This window comes from Notolabrus celidotus, chromosome 21 (assembly GCF_009762535.1).
Source record: "Notolabrus celidotus isolate fNotCel1 chromosome 21, fNotCel1.pri, whole genome shotgun sequence".
NCBI classification, from domain to species: Eukaryota; Metazoa; Chordata; class Actinopteri; order Labriformes; family Labridae; genus Notolabrus; species Notolabrus celidotus.
Window position 1 is genome coordinate 4,107,344 of NC_048292.1, and position 20,267 is coordinate 4,127,610.

At 41.9% G+C, this 20,267-nt stretch overlaps 1 protein-coding gene across 2 annotated transcripts in view; it reads right to left on the reverse strand.

Annotated features, from left to right (window-relative positions):
- The window catches only part of pawr (PRKC, apoptosis, WT1, regulator), a 91,442-nt gene that overhangs the window by 22,355 nt on the left and 48,820 nt on the right, over nt 1-20,267 (reverse strand). For both annotated transcript variants that reach the window (XM_034673891.1, XM_034673890.1), the window contains one exon: nt 4,573-4,698. In XM_034673891.1, coding sequence (XP_034529782.1) covers nt 4,573-4,698 — 126 coding nt within the window. The remainder of the gene's footprint in view (nt 1-4,572; nt 4,699-20,267) is intronic.

Sequence of the window (20,267 nt, forward strand, 5' to 3'; positions counted from 1 at the left end):
GTCCTGGGTTTGTGCCCCAGTGGAAACAAAGATTCTTGGGGCACAGGTGGCCTCGCGGTCTAAGCGCCCCACATACAGAGGCTTTAGTCCTCCTTGCAGAGGTCACCGGTTTGACTCCCGGTCGTGACCATTTGCTGCATGTCTTCCCCCACTCTCTACTCCCCACGTTTCATTTTGCTCTTCAGCTGTACGATGAATAAATGCAAAAAGCAAAAAATAAAATAAAATGAAAAAATAAAATAAATAATAAAAAAATAAAATAAAATAAAATAAAAATAATAATACAAAAAATAAAATAAAATAAAATGAAATGAAATGAAATAAAATAAAATAAAATTAAATAAAATAAAATAAAATAAAATTAAATAAAATTAAAACACTGCAAGAGCAAATAAAAATAAAATAAGACCACAGAGACCACACAACTCTCATGCTGGGTTAAAGCCAAGGAGTAAAAACATAAATATTTGAGTCTAATATAATTCTTATTTTGTTTCTGCAACTATGCAAAAGTCCTGTGCTTCTTATTCAATACTCTAAAATAAATCTGAGATAACTGTGACTTGCTTTTCTTTAGTCTCCCTCTGACTTCCTTACGTGTTTTCGCTGGTAACAGTCCCATCAAAGATAAACACTGTAAGGTTTAGTTGGCTTATATAAGAGTATCCCTACAATCTTGAACCAACAGAGGTGTGAACGTGAACAAATATTGTTTCAGGCAACAGGATGAGGTTTCCTGGTCTCACTGAGGCTGCAGCTCCTGGATGGAAAAGCCATGTGACAGGTAGTGAGCACGTCCCCACGGCTCAGACAACATGCTCTGCATCAACACCAGGTTTTGGACTGGAAGGTGATAATTAAAAATGCAAATGAGACTTAGAGGGAAACTGTTAGGGGAGAGTTGTTTTTTTTCCAGAGACCTGAGAGAGGCTGTGTTTTGGACCTGGCGCCACATCAGATGCAGATGATCCCGAGGAATGTTACATATGGTTCTGGCTCCTGGATCAGTGCAACAGGTTTGCTTGTAGCACATGCATACCAGAGGGAGGTAAGGCCTGATAACCAGGACCACATGCCTGCAGAGGGCCTCTCTGAGCCGGCTCATATCAGATACATGTGTCCTGTCACACACACAGACAGGACAGACACACAGCGTCCCAACACAGGCACACATATGGGAAAAAGGACGGAATTTTAACCATCTGATAAAATATTTCATATGCTAAACCCTCCGTGGAGTTTCCATTAAGTCTCCAGCAGCTGAGACAGAAGAGTTACAGCCTGGTTTGTTTGGGAAACGCTCCAAAACCTGAGGAGACTGTGAGCAGCTCGGAGCAGAAGCTGACGTGAGCTTCTTTTTAAGATCTCTTTGTCCTGATATCTTGATACCGGCTACGAGGCCCGACTGGACGCTGTAAATCATAACCCCGGCCTGACATGGCAATTGCTTGTCTCCCGTTGATAAATGGGGCCCTGGAGAAGAGGCACATTTTTGGGATGCTCTGTCTCTACAGATGTCGACCTGACAGCTTTGTTGTAAATCCACTGACCGCGCTGTCTACTCTCTTATTCCTCCCAGCCTGCCTCCTTATGAGCGAGCAGGCAGCGGACCCCCAGCAGAATATGAATGTCTCATGTGTTTGATTTGAGTGACAGTGAGACATCTAATGGTTACTTTCTGCATAGCTACATCTGGTCTGTGTTAGCCTTCATACAAGACGACTGTAGAAACAGATCCAGGAGGCATGAGTGGACATATTCTGTTTCACATGTCTCTCCCTTCCTTTCTATGGAAGCTGCTGGATGTTGTTTACTCCGTGGACTACCTCATGTAAACAGCAGAGCCTTTTGATTTTTGATTTTTCCTCCCCACATCTCAGCAGGTGCTGTCACAGTCTTCCTGTTTGTGTGGTGTTTGTGTACATATTTCATACACAAGCCCTCGCTGCTCGTAAACAGCCTCAGACGGCTCCGGCCCAAAACAAAATAAGCCTGCTGATGCGTATCAGCCGACCCATCTGGAACACGACTCTGAGCCACATCCAAGGAGCGTCACTCAGCAGCAGAGATGTTTCATCTGAAGGCTTGATTTCAAACTGAGGTTTTCACATCAGTTAGATGAGATTTTTAATTTGTGCAGAAATCAGGGAGGAGGTTTCAGTGTGTGTCAAACAGCTGGATGCTCTTATATGCTCACTGTGTGCACTTCAAGTGGTGTTGGAAATCACACACACTGCTCTGCTGAATATCAAATACTGTTCTCAAATGGCATAAAAAGACTCATGGTTCCATTTTTGATTTTGTTTTCTTTTTTTGTAATTTTACATGTTTTTAAACTCATAAATTAAAGATTTGTCAAACTCAAAAAATCTGGACTTTGTAATCTAGTACATTTCTGAGTTTCTAAAGTTGTAAATTTCTGACTTTATAAATTCATAAATTTGTGAGGTCATAAAGTCGTAAATTAACGATTTTACAAACTTGAAAATTTTGAGTTTTTCCTCAAAAATTTCAAGTTTTCTGAGGGGTCCTCAGAAGGAAGCAGCATGACCTGGTCCTGGGACCCGTGCATGGTGACCGGGGAAGGTAAGGTCCGCCTCTCTTTTGCCTTTGCTCGACAGCCACCTGTTTTTTTCTTCCCTTGTTTGTTTATTTTATTTTATATGAAGTTAAGGTGTTAACTTAAATTCGGGAGCAGGACCACGCCTAAACCACACCCTCAATCACCTGACAAGCCTACTTAAACGTAGCACGACTACTCAACCGTTCGTCTGTTGCTCTTCAACCCACCCTCCCTCACCTTGCTCTGCTTCAGTTGCCTTTCTTCTTATCCCTTACTACTCAACTTGTCTTCGCTCTTTTGTGCCCTTGTCTAATTCCAGGTACTGCCTGGGATCAAGATCAGCTCCGGCTAGGATAACGCTGAGACGTAATCCCCATCCTGAGTCTCCATCTGCTGGGCTATACGACGCACAATAAATCATTACATGTTCAAACTTATATCCTCGTGTGGCGTGGTTCTTGCTAATGAATTTTTATTTTAATATTTTTGGGCTTTTTCGCCTTTATTGACAGGACAGCTGAAGAGAGACAGGAAACATGGGGAGTAGAGAGCAAATGGTCGACCGGTCGGGAGTTGAACCGGCTACCTCTGCGACGAGGACTGTAGCCTCTGTACTTGGGGCGTTTAGACCGCTAGGCCACCACCTCTTCCTTTGTTTTAACACGGGCAGCAAACGCTTGCATGCCCTGGACTACAGTTGTGCCAGGGATGTATTGCAATGACACAATCATGTAACTAGTTTGTAAAACTGAAGATTAGAAATAGTTAAATCTTTAAATTGCATAGTTTGTTTATCTAAACCTTCATTCCCACTCATTTCTTCCCTGCATGTTCTCTGAGTGGCGCCCTCTAGTGGATGCATTATTTAACGTAAATGCTCATGTAAAGAACATGTGGCAGTAAGTGGGTAGTGATGGGTATATCTTTTAAAATGTACTTAAGTAGCTTCTTATTTAAAGGAAGAATAAATGAGTCTTAAGTTTCGATCTTAAAATTGAACATTTAATTTAGATATGACCTCAAAAAGCAGCAAATCCAAACTTAAGAGAAACTGAAACTAGACTTCTTTGGTAAAAATGAGGATCAAACTTCCTTCGAAATGATAAAAACTTGAGCTGCAGTCTGAATCATTTATGTAAACTCTTAAATTATCTGCTGATTTCCTAAACTGAGTCATGTTTTCAGACCAGAAATTCTAAGTTTCCTGTTCTTAGTTTCAGGAATGTGAACATTTTGTGGATTATTTTCTCCCCTGTGACAGGAAACTAATAATCTTTTGGTTTTGGACAAAAATAGACCTTTGAGAACCTGAACTTTGGCTCTGGGAACAGCTGATCCTTCTCTTCTTACAGAAAAAAGTCCATGTTAGTTACAGTCAGAATATATTCTAACACTTCTATCAGTACAGGCAATTTATCCACCACTCCATGAAGTCAGTTACACCTGCAGCTGCAATATCTCCCAGCGTACGACCCTGGAGGATTAAGCACATTACACCAGCAGAACCTCCCGGCTCCAGACTTGTGAGGAAGCCTCTCTTTGAGTATCTTTAAGAGCATTTTAGGCTGTTTCTCTTTGCTTTAACAGATTTCACAGCAATGATGAAATGCAGAGACACCTTTGAGTTTTTGCATCAGAGGAGTTTTTTCAGGCAGACTCAGATCGGGAGCTCTCTGGGTTACTCCTTGGGCAACAGTGCCTCTGTTTGGCAGCACTGATGCATCAATCTGTGCAATATCTCTGCTGAAGTGAAGCGAGAAGTAAAGGGGAACATAATGTAAGTTTATGCACTGGCACTGCTACAAAATATCATGCTAATTCGATGATAATGAAAGTCCTCATTCCGGCTGTGAATGAACTCTCTGTGAACTCGATTTGAAATTAAATTTTCCTTCATTTCTACAGTATTGAGGCAGAAGCTGAAACCCCCCCAGGACTATCCACATGCAGAAAATATCATATTGGTGCCTCTGTACTCTACTCCACCCTCTTGTGACGTCTCCTCTTACCATTAAGTGTCCAGTGACGGGGTCTGCTGTCATGGACTCGTTCTGGAAAGTGTTGGCCTGAACCAGCTCCTCTTCCTCCCTCCGCCCCTTCTCTCCTGCATCGTCATCGTCCAGCTCATCCAGGCTCTGAAAGAAAGAGGAGAGGAGGAGATGAAGATAAAGGTAAATCATGTTGTCCAATTTAAGAGGAACAGATATAGTCACAGAGGAGAGGAGCTAGATTAAGACCAACAGAAGTTAGGGATTGTGTTTACATGAGAAGAAACAACCTGGGACTTGTTTAAGTTTTGGGTTACAACTTGATATCAGTTCTTCATTTTGACACATTATTACACTGATGAAAACAAACACAGTAAGCATTTGAGAGCACTGCAGACATAGGGGGGTCCACAATTCACCATTGTGTGCTTTAAAGTGATAGTCTCTGCTGTTTTTATATCTGGTACTGTCAAAAGTGCTAAAGCTTTTTTGAAAACACAGATCTACAGGGTATAGATATATTTCTTTTTAAGTTACATTTTTGGGGCTTTTACACCTTTATTTCATAGATGAGAGTGTGGTGGAAAATGAATGAATAAAGTGTTATGCTTTGTGTTTCTCTGTGCTTCTGTAAAGGCTGATTTATACTTCTGCGTCTCCCCTACGCAGCAGGGGCTGACGCAGACATGAGCACCACATACTTGTGCGTCGGTGTGTCCGTGTCGCGCAGCAATTCTCCGCCGAAACGCCTGAGGGCAGTGCGGTCTCTCTGATAGCCGGCCGCCTGCTTCCGGTCCCGTTACGATCTCTGTTTACTTTTCCACAGAGATTCAGAGCGTGTTATGTTAATCTACAGCTGATACATGTTGCTGTTTATCATACAGACATGATTACATGAAGAATAGAGAGGAGGAGATGAAATACACGGCCGATGTGTGGCCGATGTCCGGGATCCAGGAAGTGTTGTAAATGCGGGAGGAGGTGCACATCAGCTACGTGCGTAGGCCACGGCGTAGGTACGGGAGCTACGCGGACCCCCGGCGTAGGGTACGCCGTTGATTCAACGCAGAAGTATAAATCAGCCTTAAGACTAATAGTTGCAGGTGCAGTTCTGTTTTGATTATTTTCTATATACTGTGTGAGCTCACATTTCTAGGGGCAGAAGACATCTGACTTCCACTGAGAGAAGTTCACTTGTTTTCTCCCTCTTTGCAAAGAGTGCTGATAATACAACTTGACAAAAGACAATCATTTGTCTCTCCATGAGTTTATGTCATCTATCACGCTGACATCATAGCCTGAACAAGAAATTGCCATTACAAGAGGAAAGTGGATAATGTAGGAACCTGGGGCCCAGTCTCAATGTCCACCCTCAAGCACTCACTGACTTTAAGGCACGTTCCGCTAAGTCCATGAGGCCTAAGGGCTATCCCACTGTCAAATCATCAAATGTGTGAGGGGATCTCTCACTGACGTTTTGAGCCCTTTATGCCCCCTTTCCGTAAGTGGACATTTTTGAAGACTTAGCGTACAGGAATTACCCAGAGTTCATAGCATTGTGACGTGAAACACGGGATTCCCATTGTAAGCCCACAAGCTTGGAAGGGTAAACGAATGGCGTAACATGACATTTTAAAAAGTGCGACAGTACAAAAGAAGCATGAAAGATGCAATGAAATTAACAGGCAAAAAGGTTTGCCATAAAGACACAGGAAGGAGAGAGTGTCAATAAAGAAGACAAAGTGGTGAAGGAGACATAAATGACTGGTTTTTGATTGTTGTGATGAAGGTTTATTAAATCAAACAGACATCAAAAGTGTTTTTATCCCAGAGCTAATTATTTCACTTGACACACAAAACATCTGAACTCTCATTGTGCGATATTCCTCTCATGCAAAACCACTAACCAATGTGCAATATATCTTCCTTTTGTGTATTTATTTAATGCAGTTTTATCACTAAAAGATTGTAATCCAATCTCATTTCACTTTCCCGCCTGCTGCGTGTCTCTGCTCTGCCCTCTGTCACAGCCTCTTTATCACCAACCATTCTCACACAGGAAGGCAAACACTGAAGTTTTGTTTGGCTTCTCATAAAGACGTACTCAGTATGTTAACGTCTGATGCAGACAGACTGAGAGCAGAGGAGGGAGACGGCTGTGTCGCCTGCTCTTTGAATGATTGTCAGTCCCAGAGTGTGAGCTCAGACGCAGACGCCGATAAAAGGTCTAAATCATACAAACAGAGAGCACACTCTCTGCAGGTACACACACCTCCACACACTCCTTCTGGATTATTATTGATAATGCAGAGGTAATGTTTATTTTCCTCTGCATGGGTCCACACATTAAGTCAGGAAAATCGTATTTATTCTACCTTTCATGACTACAAACAGGAAGTCAAATGTTGGTCTGTCTGCGGTGACTTTTTCTGCACCACCTCTATGTGCAGGTTGGAAATTGAAAATAATGAAACTAACTAGTTATGGTTGCCCAGGAGGATTATTTATTTGAAGCATATCCAAGTTATAATTCTGGTATCCTGACAACTCTGCTGCAGACGTGCAAATGTGTCCACAATCATTCAGAAAATTGCATTTGGCCACGATTTGCTAGAAAATTGGCTTCATAAAAAAGACCCAAGATTCCTCTAAAACAGCAATCTGACTTCTTCACTAATGAAGCCATATTTTTAAAGCTTGGCTGTGTCTTGTCGAGTCCTTATCTGAGACATTTCTGAATGTTTTTGTCGACTGACAGTGAAATTCGCAGCTCTGTGGTGACAGCTCTGCAGTGAAAATAGCTTTCTCTTGTGTTGGAAAATTCATCCAAACAATAAAGTCTGTTCAGTCCTGTGCATTTTTGTAATTATGGTTGGAAAGTTGTGATTCTTCTCAGGGCTGATAGTGTTATTTTGGATACCAAGCATGACTATGATATTTCCTTTAATCCCACCACAATTCCTCCTCAGCTGCCTTTTCCCTGGTGGAATTTTTGCCATGCTAATCAGACCATCAGAAACTAGTGGTTGCTCTTCATAAAGGCCAAGAAATCATCTTCCTCCAACAGGAATGTGGTGTTTCTTTAATCCTGTAGTTCTCATTGGTTTTCAAAGAAATCATGTCCCTACAGAAAGCTGACAGTAACTCTGTCGCCTCACTGCAGCCCAATACTGACAGATGTGCTGTGACAGTCGAGGTCGTTCCCACCATAACCATGATGTTGACCTGTGGCTGAACACCACCAGGGTCTCCTCTTAATCCTCTTAAGACATGATCACATTCACTTCCAGGAATCCCTGAGGAGCCGCAACTCAATACAACCAAACACTTCAGGGACTGTTTCTATCAGGCAACAGGAAGACGGCCTGTTGGAGGGCCTTTCACCTCGTGGAGACAGTCTGAGGGGGATTTTACAGCGGAGGAATGTCCCCTTGAAAACACGATAAGAAGGGAGCAAACATCTCTGACAGCAGAGCGGGGAGTCGGCTAGCATTTTGGAAGAACCTCCAATTTCACTCCTAAAGCTTTACTTTATCATGAAGTAGGGCTGGGCGATAAATCAATAACGAAAGGGGGCACTACTGAGTCTTAAACACTAGTTGTCACCCAACATTAGACAGAAGAAGAAGACGACATTGAACAGCCAATCATGTCGCAGGGTGGGAGGTAGGCGGGGCTTAAAGACGTTTGAAGCGGAATGTAAACACAGCTGAAACGAGCGACAGCAACACTGAAGAAAACTCTAAACCTAGCAGCTCAAAGCAGAGTCGTTAGTCTGACACTGAGTTGACTCTGTGATGACTGTTAACTTAATACACTTCATTAAATATTCTTACAGGATGAAGGTAAAAGAAGAGGACAGAGACAACTTCTGCTGTGAATTTCTAACACTTTTAACCGCGGCCGTAGGAAAACTGAACACTGAATAACTGTGATGCATTCACTGCACTGTGGGAAACAACAACACTCTGCCTGTAACTCTTAGTGATCTTAAAGGGGAGAGCACAACTCAAAACAATACTCTACTACAGTGGTTTTCAAAGTGGAGGCCATCAGGGGGCGCTAGGGGTGCCTCAGAAAATTGGAGGGAAGGGAAAAAATAGAATCTAATTTTTTTTTTTTTTTTTACAACATGTTGTATTAATAATTTCCTATGCTAAACAAATGTAATAATTCTTGAAAAGTGAATAAAAGTAAGAAAATACATTCTAAAAGTTGATGTTTCTTTGCATACTTTGGAGCATTGACTGTGGGTTTGCAAAGGGGGTCCACGGCCAGAAGCTAATGCTGTTTGAGGGGCCCTGGCATGGTAAAGCTTGGGAACCTGAATTTGATACATCTTTGTTGTAAATCTAAATCAAATTCTACAAATAATCTCAACCTGAGAAAAATAAGAATCTACAAACTAAAATCAGGAAAAACTCATCTTACAGTAAAGACCTGCTTCCTGTTAGCAAGGTCAGAAATGAGGTATTCAAGAAGCTTATCAGAAATCTAAATCCAGATACAAGCGAACAAACTGTCTTCAACTTTCACCCAGAACATTTAAACTAAATAATGATTTTATATTTATCGTGATAACATGATTTTCATTATCGCCCAGCTCTATCATGAAGTATGTGCATGACCTCTGCTTCCTTTTTGCATTACTTCACACTGACCTGTGAAGCAGAGTTACAGGGTTCAGCTGTCAGGAGCTGTTGAAGATTCATTGCGCAAACAGAGCTCGACATTAGGATGGATGGTCGGATGGTTGGATGAGAGACGGAGAGATGGCGGCCAAACTCCCACGGGACCACAATGCAAACTGGTCTTTCCTGTTTCACGCTGCAGGGCGAACAAAAGGTGCCCGCTCAAAAGGCTCTTCAGCGGTAAAAATAGCCTTACAAGGTTAACAAGGAATGCAGTCATTTCCAAAGCCTTTCCTGCCAAGCAGTTTATCAGCTGTCCTTCGGGAAAACTCCAGGCCGCCTTTCTTTTTGACTTGGTCTCTTGCTCCTGATGAACTCTCAACATGCATGCAGAACCAATCCCTGCTATAAAAACCAGCCTACTCATCACTCAAAGACTTTAAGTCAGTGCTTTGCATCAGACTCCAGTCCAAGCTGCACATGGAATACATTCCTGCAGCAATTTCTATTTACCAACTTGCAAGGGCATCAATTCAAGACTCCACCAAACAATCTACGGGAAACAAGGCACAGAGGTTTCAGAGTTTAAAGTCTGAAATTAAACAGAAGTTTGTCCGTGTCAAACAAAGTGAATTACGCACTGACTAACCGCTCTGCTATGCACTAAGTTGCCTGAAATGTGGAATTGGGAATCTAAAAGTTTACCTTGGAAACAGTCGCAGCCAGTTTTTGCCCTCCAGTATTTCAAATTGCTGCTCATTTCGTTCTATCCCAAATAAAGGGGGGAAAAAAGGGGAACAGTGTGCGACCATATAAGGGATGTTTTTGCTCCTGACATCATCAAATGGATCTGTGTATTTTTCTAGCCAAGTTGGAGCGTGGAAACGAGAGGAGACGAGATGTGGATGGATGGATGAGGGATGCGTTGATTGAGGATAAGAATGCTTTAAGGAAAGTGTTCACTCTCAGAGTCTAGAAGTTAGAGTTATTAAATCTTTACTCATTTTTCAGCAAAACAAAGTCAAAATATGAGCTTAGGCTCTTATGGATCTATACGTGGTGGAGGATTTTGAATCTTTGCTAAAGTTTCTGCATGTACAAGCTGGAATCATCATTTAAGAATCAAGAAAGCTTTAATGCCAAGTGAGCTCACACACACAAGGAATTTGACGTGGTGATTGGAGCACTGGTACTTAACAAGACAATAAATGAAGAGTTCAAAACAACACCTGTTGCAAAAACAGATAACTCCAATTTTATACATTTTCAAAAAACATACTTCTATTTAATATAGATTCCTGATAAAGTTACATTTTCAAGATATCGCTGATTAGTAAAGTCATTTTGACTTAATCAAAGCTACCCGACCTCAGTTGATTGATCATACCAAAAGCTAGTATTAGAATAAACATATTTTGAAACATTTTTTTAATGTTTCAAAAGTGAGTTAACTGTTTTTGCAAATGAACTCTTCAAATATAGAAACCTAAAATCTAATCTAAAAATTCTAAATAAAATAAAAATACTATCTGTACAAAGAAAAGTATAGAAGTACTTTTTATGTATTCTTTTTATATCAAATCTAAGAATATAAATTAGAATCAAGGGACTTCTTTCTAAGAGTGTAACCAGTAAAGAGATGGATAATCTGGCTTTCCCTCTTAAAATATTCATTTTAAAATCCTCTCCTCTCAATCTGAACTTCACTTTTTTTTAACTGGTGCACACAGCTCAGGTGTGTCAGATTAAACATGATAGTTTTAATGAGAAATCATGCTTTTAGATGAAATTGAAACCTTAAAAATTTAATTTCAATTTCAATTCCAGTTTTTTTTTTTTTTTTGTTTTGTCTTTATTTATGTTATTATTTATTTCTTACTAATGTATGATCTTGCTTCCCCTTTTGCTTACTTAAACATTATGTCAAATCTGGGCTGTGGGGATGAAGGGAGGGCTGGGGTGGGATAGGGTTGGGCATGGAAGGGGAATGGAAACCTTAAATGCTTAAATACTGCAGCAGCTTTTCTATGTTGTTTTTTTTTTGTATTTGTTTACCAGCAATGTGTGCTGCAAATAAAATGTATTATGGTAAAGTCTTTGGAAAACTCATTAAAGGAAGAATTCATGCTTTTAGATTGATTTGAAATGTAAAAAACATTTCAAATATCTGAAAACTTGATTATTATCCAAGGAGTGAGTTTATAAATCATCATCTGTGATAAACTGAGTCATAATTTAGGTAACTGCCGTCAGGAGTCGATAAACAGAACTTGACTGACACTGATGATGATCCATGACAAAGGACAGAAGTGTGAGCCAGATTCCCAGAATCCTCTCTGCTTCCTGTTTACAGCAGGACCAAGTGTCAGGGCCTCACAAGACTGTTTACTTCAGGGAAAGGAGTAAAGCACGTATCCCTGCTCTGCTCCAGCTTCTGTTATCGTGTCCATCACTCTGCACGTGAAGAATTAAAGAAGCTCCATCTGGAGCCGAGCTCCACGGTCTGTTGCAGAGTCTGATGTGGTTGGAAAGTCGCTTCTCAGGGAGGAAAATGATCAGACTCTAAACTCCTGTCCTGTCCGTCCCCCGCTGCAAATATCTGAATGCACTCGACTCTTTGCACAACAGGAGCAGGCAGCGTGCTTCAGCTCTCAACTTCAGCATTTACGTTTTAAGTGGCTGTCAGCAGAGTGAGGCCGCTCATGGTTAATTTGAGTGAGTGGAGGACATTGTGTGGTAGTAGACCTGGAGCATTAGCTTTAATATAAAAAGGTAGGAAATGATGGGCTGCCAGAGGCTTATGTCAAACTAATGTTCAGCAGCACGTAGATGCAGACGGGAGAGGACTGTGCTGAAGAATTCTGCAGATGGTGTGAACATTTTTAGGAGAATATTCATCACAGACGTATGAGTTAATAAAAAGAGGCATGTTTCTCAGTAAGCTGTGGCAGGGTACACAGAGTTCTTGATAGGAGTTCAAAATCATTAACCGAGCAGAGATCAATTTCAGTGACGAGGAAAGTTTCCCCCTGGGACTTTAACTTTAGGGTCTTGATTCTGATTAAAGAAAAAGAAACTCAACAATAAAGTGGAGCTTGCTGTGTGTCCTTTCTGTCGTTGCATGCGTGCTGAACAAAGACAGTTGTAAGGTAAGGACTCCAAATTACATCAAATCTCCACAACAGAAAACTGATCAGCAGCTTCAACACAATGCAGACAGTTAGAGCTACAGTGGGATCTGTGGCAACCACGGGTGCAGAAATGCAAACATACAGAGATTAAAGAATCAAATGTTGCTTCAGACTCAGGTGAAATATCAACATGGCAGCATGTGTTAATGCTAATAAAAGAGAGTCTGGAGTCTGGAAGGGTGTCAGTTTTGCAGATTCTGACGTCAAGCAAAGAACTGTCCACTTTGACATTTGTGCCAAGTGTGCTGCAGCAGAGATCAAGCAGTCAGAAAAATACCAGCTGAGGGTGACACTAAAGGCTGATTTATACTTCTGCGTTGAATCAACGGCGTACCCTACGCCGGGGGTCCGCGTAGCTCCCGTACCTACGCCGTGGCCTACGCACGTAGCTGACGTGCACCTCCTCCAAAATGTAACTCCCTGTAGAGCCGACGCGGACCGCAAGCTCTGTGATTGGTCCGCTCGGCGGCTTTGTAATTCCCGCATTTACAGCACTTCCGGGATCCCGCACATCGGCCGCGTATTTCATCTCCTCCTCTCTATTCTTCATGTAATCATGTCTGTATGATAAACAGCAACATGTATCAGCTGCAGATTAACAGAACACGCTCTGAATCTCTGTGGAAAAGTAAACAGAGATCGTAGCGGGACCGGAAGCAGGCGGCCGGCTATCAGAGAGACCGCACTGCCCTCAGGCGTTTCGGCGGAGAATAGCTGCGTGACACGGACACACCGACGCACAGGTATGTGGTGCTCATGTCTGCGTCAGCCCCTGCTGCGTAGGGGAGACGCAGAAGTATAAATCAGCCTTAAGCAGTATTTAGAGCTCTCCATGGTCAGGCCACACAGAACTTGTCAGCCAGTTCCCTCAGGTCCAACTCACTTCAGTCTCTGTCAGTCCCACTAACACCTTGAGAGTAGAGGTGATCGACTTTGTGCCTTTGCATACAGCTGACTGCTGAGTCCTCCAAAGTTAGCTCCTATTAGACAGACATGAGTAATCACACTCATTCTGCTGTGAATGATCTGTTCTTATTACACCATTTATTATTTATGGTTCTTGTTGTTCTCACAGGAGTTTTATTCTGTGTCTCAGTGAGCATATCTTGTGTTTATGCTCTTGTTTCTGTATGATATATTTTGCTGATTTAAATCACTTTTCCTCTACAGAAAGTGCTATAAAAATAGTATTTCCTTACTTACATTCACTTCAGCCTGGCATTAAACCATTATATGTTCAACAATGCGGTGCACAGACATAAGATCGTTTTCTGGAGTTGGATGCTGAGGAGTGAGACATCGTGCATCCTAACTTATCTTCGTTGATTTGCTGATAGCGGTGCATGCCAAACAACACCAGGAAGCAACAAGTTAGCAAAACATAGCAAGACAAATTACTGAGGAGCGAGACATTTCGCATCCTTACGGTCACTGCTGATGGTGGTGCATGCAAAACAGCAACCGGGAAACAACAGGTAAAAAATAACACTGCAACATTGCAGCAATCGATGCAACATCATCACGTCATAACATGTCTTAAGTCCAGACTCAGAGCCTTAAAGAAAAGACCTGTGAACCAGATCATGCTTTTCATGGGAGCATGTCAGTATGAAAGAGCGTTTGAAGGAAACAAAAATGACCGAAGACTGTATAAAGAAGGACAACATGGCGGCTCCTTAAAAGTGAAGCCAAAACATCTGGAGCTCCTCCCACTGAGTTAGTTAAGTTCAAACACCATGCTGTCTTCATGTTAACAGATAGAACAGGAGTCAAACTATATCAAATGCACGTCAAATTGGGGGCCGGTTTGGCCTAGTGGTTAAGTTGTGTACCCCGTGTGCAGAGGCTTTAGTCCTGGTATGATTCCAACCTGCAGCCGAATGTCACTCCACACTCTCTCCCTGTTTCCTGCTCTATCCACCATCCTATCTTCCCTGTATAATGACACAAAAGCCCAAAAATATAACTTTGAACAAAAGTTCTCTCAAACTTGATTTCTGTTGTTATATCACAGCTCAAAGATTGACATCTCTGTTGACAAATCTCGCTCCTGCAGCACCTTGTGCACTGGATTAGCACACTTTAGAGGAGGCAGGGCGAGAAGGGATGTGACGTACACTCACGCAGGAGTCATTAAACGTTCCATAACTGTAACAAAACCAACACAAGAAGCTGTAACAATAAGACCTGGGTAACATTTGCAGCCTTATAGCAGAGTTAAATGTGTGTTTTGGTCAGCAGAAGAAACAGGATTTCAACCCTGCTGACTCTGGATCACATTAGCACAGAAAGAGGAGGTGGAGAGGAATGTCAAACTTCATGTTGGTGTTTTGGTTTATAGTCCAGCCTGAACTAATGCCCCCTTCCTCTTCTTGATCCAGCTCCAATATGAACATCCATGCTGCGTTGTCACCCTGCCAGCGCCCTGTCCACTTATCCCTCAGATTTATCTCTAAACAAGCAAAGGGCAGCTTCACTCGGGGCACGCTCTCAGGCAGCAGGCTTAATGACTTGTGTGTATTAATCACCTGCCACATGCCACAGCTCGGTGACTTCATTAGGATGATCTATCAGAGGAACGGGGACGCTGATGCCCACTGTCTTTTAATCAGGACGACCAGTCAGCTCAGACGACAGAGCAGCGCTGAGCACAGGTATGGCACGGATCAAAGTGAGGACGAGCTGCCCCAGAGCTGTGGGCTGATTAATGCCACACCTTCAGACTGCCAACAGCAAGTCCAGGAGAGGAACGCCAACTCTGAGCAGGAGTGAAACACATTTGATGGTGTGACAGGCCCTTCACTGATCTGTGTCCAAAATGTTTGACTCATTTGGATGGACTTTAACTCTCCCTGTCCCATTAAAGTTACTAACCATAGACCTTTCTGGAGTCCCTGAGCTCGTAGGTTCCTCTGGATCTCTGCTGCTGTGGACGTGCCAGACTCCAGCTGCTACAACTACTACTATCCGTCTCACCACTATCATCTCTCTCTCTCTCTTCATCTCCCTCTATCCCTCTCTCCAACACGGTCTCAGCAGATGTGTGTCTAACATGAGTCTGGTCCTGCTGTAGGTTTCTGCCTGTTAAAGGAAGTTTGTCCTTGCCGCTGTAACTTGCTAAATGCTGCAAAGTGCTCTGCTCATCGTACTTTAAGTCTCTAAAAAGTAGTATGGGAGGTAGAACCTTCAGTTATCAGGCACCTCTCCTTTGGAATCATCAACCAGTCAGGGTCCGGGAGGCAGACACCCTCTCTACTTTTAAGAGTAGGTTTCAAACTTTCCTTTTTGATAAAGCTTATAGTTAGGGCTGTCTGAGGCTTGGACCAGCTCTTAGTTATGCTGCTATAGGCTTAGAGGGACACACTGGGATCCTGTCTTTCCCCTCTTTCTCCCCTCTGTCTGCCTGTCTCTTACTTTAACTCTACCTGCCCCATTAAAATCACTACCATAGACCTTTCTGGAGTTCCTGAGCTCCCTTGTCTTGTAGGTTCCTGTGCCAGACTCCAGCTGCTACAACTACTATGGTCTCTGCAGATGTGTGTCTAACATGAGTCTGGTCCTGCTGGAGGTTTCTGCCTGTTAAAGCAAGTTTGTCCTTGCCACTGTAACTTGCTAAATACTGCAAAGTGCTCTGCTCATGGTGGATTAAGATGAGATCAGACTGAGTCCTGTCTGTAAGATGGGACTGGATCTTATCCTGTCTTTATGTTGGGTCTTTGGGTCTTCAGATAATGTTTGTTGTGTTTTGGTGCTATATAAATAAAGATTGATTGACTGACTGGAAATATCATCAGAATTACTGGCAGCCCTGAAAGAGAAATGTTTGCACAGTGGAAAGAAAACTTTGTTCTGCTCTTCTTCAGCATCTGTAGGATTTGGTTTGACTTATAGGATCTCTGGAGATCAGGATGTCAAGCTGGGGCCAAAATGGGAGCGTAATTATGTTACATAAACCAACACTGACCAAGCAAAACAAACATAAAAGGCTTTCTCAGCAGAGAATAAAGATGTATATTTACAAGATTTACCACCAGTCCACTTAAAATGAATTACCGTTGCGACCCCTGTCTGGTTTTATTCACTTTTTCCCAAATCGAATCCTTTTTCATTTGATTAAAGCCCCAAAATTGCACAACATGGTTTTTATGTGGGGAGGTTGTTTGGGGACAGAGTCGAGTCAAACGGCGTACAAGACATTCTCAGGAATCAAAGCTTGTATTGGCCACAAAGCCCCGGGGTTGCTTTCTTTGAAACAGCCTGTTTATCAAGAGAAAGCCTCACACTCTCTGGCTTTGAACTTGAAGTCTGCTTGACCATCATTCTCACTCCAAGAAAGACTATAATATTTTAATCAGCACTCACCCAGACCTCAGAATGAGCTCGCTCCTCATGGGGGGGTGCGGAACAAAGACGTAAAAAGAGAAACTTTTGACAAACAAACAACAGGGGTCCGGCTGGGATTGTTGACCCAGAGATAGCAGCATCAGCATTCCTCTGGATGTGTCAGACGGCGCTGAGGCCTGAGGGCAGGATGGTCAGACTCAGCAGGGTCGGGCAGTGGTCCCTAGCTGTCTGAAAAGCTTCACTACATCTGTGGGAAACAGCCCGTGGCACACAGTTTAAGTTTGCCAGACGTCTTCTCTGCTCTATAACCTTCACAGCAGGTTGGAACGAGGCAGCGTTTTTCGACCTGGCTCGTGAGGAGTCTGCCTGCCAGTGTGTTTGAATCTGTGTGTGTGTGTGTGTGTGCAGGATGGGAGAGGACAGATTTGGAAGGGTTCATTCTGGACCTCCACAGAAAAACCACATGGCTCCTGCTCAGCTGTCTGCTCAGACTGATCAGGAAGTGTGAAACTTGAGCTGGACGATACCTGACGGGCTGATATCAGGCTGTGATGGAGATATCAGAGACAGAGCGTGCAGGGAGAGGTGCAAAAAGTTGGAAAGCAGAAAAACTGGCAGCATTCATGCATTTTCCAAGTACAGAGCATCTCCCAAGGCATTGTTTGCATGGTCTGACTTTAATCCTTTTTGAGTACTGATTGTTATTAGCCTATAAAAAGTATCAGCACAGCTCTTAAACCAGGTTTTAACAGCACAGGTGGTTCATAACACTAAATATTTTACAAGGCGTCATTTGTTTTCATCCTCTCGTGTTTTCTAAATTTGATCTGGATGTTGTCAAGTTGCCTTTAATTGCTAATAACTGCTGCAACAGATACTACAATATAGTTATAGTTAGGGCTGGCTCAGGCTTGGACCAGCTCTTAGGTTTGCTGCTATAGGCTTTGACTGCCAGGGGAACTAACACACTGGGATCCTGTCTTTCCCCTCTGTCTTTCTATCACTAACATTAACTCTTCCTGTCCAATTAAAGTTACTAACCATAGTCCTTTCTGGAGTCCCTGAGCTCCCTTGTCTCGTAGGTTCCTCTGGATCTCTGCTGTGGACATGCCTGACTCCATCTGCCACAACTACTACTCTCCGTCTCACCACTATCATCTCTCTTTGTCTCTCTTTATCTCCCTCTATAACTACAACAGGGTTGTCGGGAAAGGCATGCACCCGTAAAAGTGTGCAAGTTAAAGAGAGAAAAGATTTATCGGTAACCGTCATTTATTCCTTCCATGTCTTCAAAGTGGATTACAACACAGAGCAGAGTCCAAAAGGCCAGAGGAAGTTCTTAAATAACCCTCCTCCTCTGCTTTAAACAGGCTCTCTGCAGCCCCCACGCTGCGCTCTGACCCTCTGCAGACCATAATAATAATCCTGTGACTGTGACTCCTCTCTGCACGCCCTCACTCACAGGATTTAAGAGCAACAGTAGGTTACCAAACTTTTACAAACACCACAAGCTGTGCAACCAACTGAAGCCTAATCCAATAAAACATCATATCAGACTAAGAGAATCATCGCCGAGCAGGATCCAGCTGAGAGGAAGATCGTGAGGAAATTAAAATGAAGACGCAGGTGGAATTAAGAGTTGCACATATGCAACACTCAAAGTGACATGACTGCAGCATATGACTATAAAACACAGCTAATGTGTGACATTAAACTAATTGGTTTAAAGATGTGAAATTATTGTAGATCATGTAAATTGTTTAATTACATGTTCCCGGATTTAATAACTGATGAATATTCAGTTTCATCTGATTGGTTTTACATATCCGTTGAATCTGTTGGGGTTTTTTTGAGACGCTGTTTCTGCTTCGTAAGATAAAAACATCACCTTAAAAGACGGTGTTTAACCTTCTGTTTCCTGCAGGAGTAAACATCCTCACCCCAGGAAACAGAGAGCAGACTGAACCCTCCGACCAGAGGTCTTTATCTTTTTGTGTATTTGTTTAAACCCTCTACTCAAAACCTCATGAGCACACTTTTTAAAGACTGCTCACAGGCATTGATTGGCCTGTGTCAGTTTCTATCAGAGAGGTAAAGGAGCGGCTTTAGGGACACATCTGAATCACACTGTGTTTCATACTTTATGTTTTAATAACCTGGTGCAATTGTATCTGTGCAATAACTTACCTTCCTATCTATTCATAAGATAGAAGTGGACACAGTGTGTACATATCTGTAATATTTGCTAGATTTTATTTTATCTTATTTTATTTTGACCTTATTACTATTATTATTTTGATTTGCCACTGCCCTATTTGAGCTTTTTTAACTCACTTTAAATGCTAATTTTAATTTTTCTTTTTATATATTTCTAATTTTCCTTTTCTTTTCTGTTTGATTATATTTGTCATTTTAATTGTGCTCATTTATGCTTGTCTGAATGTTTCCAATGCTTTTAATGTTTTAATGTTAAGCACATTGAGTTGCCCTCATGTATGAAATGTACTGTACAAATAAATCTGCCTTGCCTATGCAGGTACAACTGTTGTATTCCCCTGTTGCATGTTGTAATGCTGGAACACAATAATTTCCCCCAATGGCAGATCAATAAAGTATATCTAATCTAATCTAATGCAAAAATTAAGGAGATTAAATTCAATAGATTTAATTTAATTACATTTTACTTTTGTTTTTTACTTTCAGCTTAATTATTATTATTATTATATATATATTTTTTTTACTATGAAAGCACAATTGTATCCCCCTGTCCCGTGTTGTAATGCTGGAACGAATCAAATTTCCCCAAAAGGGGATCAATAAAGTATATCTAATCTAATCAAATCAAATCAAATCTTAACTAATCTAATCTAATGCAAATATTAAGGAGATTAAATTCAAAAAAGTGCATATTTTCTTCATTAAACTATGACTGTCTCAATGTGAGCTACTAGTTTTTACATAAAACTGATATTATTTAAAATTCTGTTACATTCAAACAGCTGAATGTGAGTAAAATGGTGCATATACTATCCTCTACATGTAAGATGAAATCAGTAATTTGCAGCAAATTGTGGATGAACATCATGAAGATGCATTCAAACAAGTTTAAGACTTCTCTAACTGAATGTAAGTCATCAAGAATGAAGGAAGTGAACCAAAACTGGTCTTTAAAGTGAGAGTGTTGCACATTTAAGAAGGTACTGATTAAATAATATAAAACAGCATCTATACCAAAAGTTCAGAGAACACGGTGTCATTTGTGGAGTAACACTATCTGACCTGACATGCCTGCACGGACACTCATCCTCTTAATACATGACATTGACTAATAACTGCTGTCTCCTTCAGTTAGGACATGAGCTTCAGGCCGTCTTGAGGGGAGTAAGATAGTTTAAACATCTGCGTCCCGACCGCAGAGCAGAATGGCTGTAACTCAAGACAGATAGAGACGGCTGCTGCTAGAGCGTTTATCCCAGCAGCCTCTCCTGAGTCCTGTGTCGCAGTAATGAATCCAGTTCCTGCAAAACCAGCAGTAATAACGGGGTGCCTG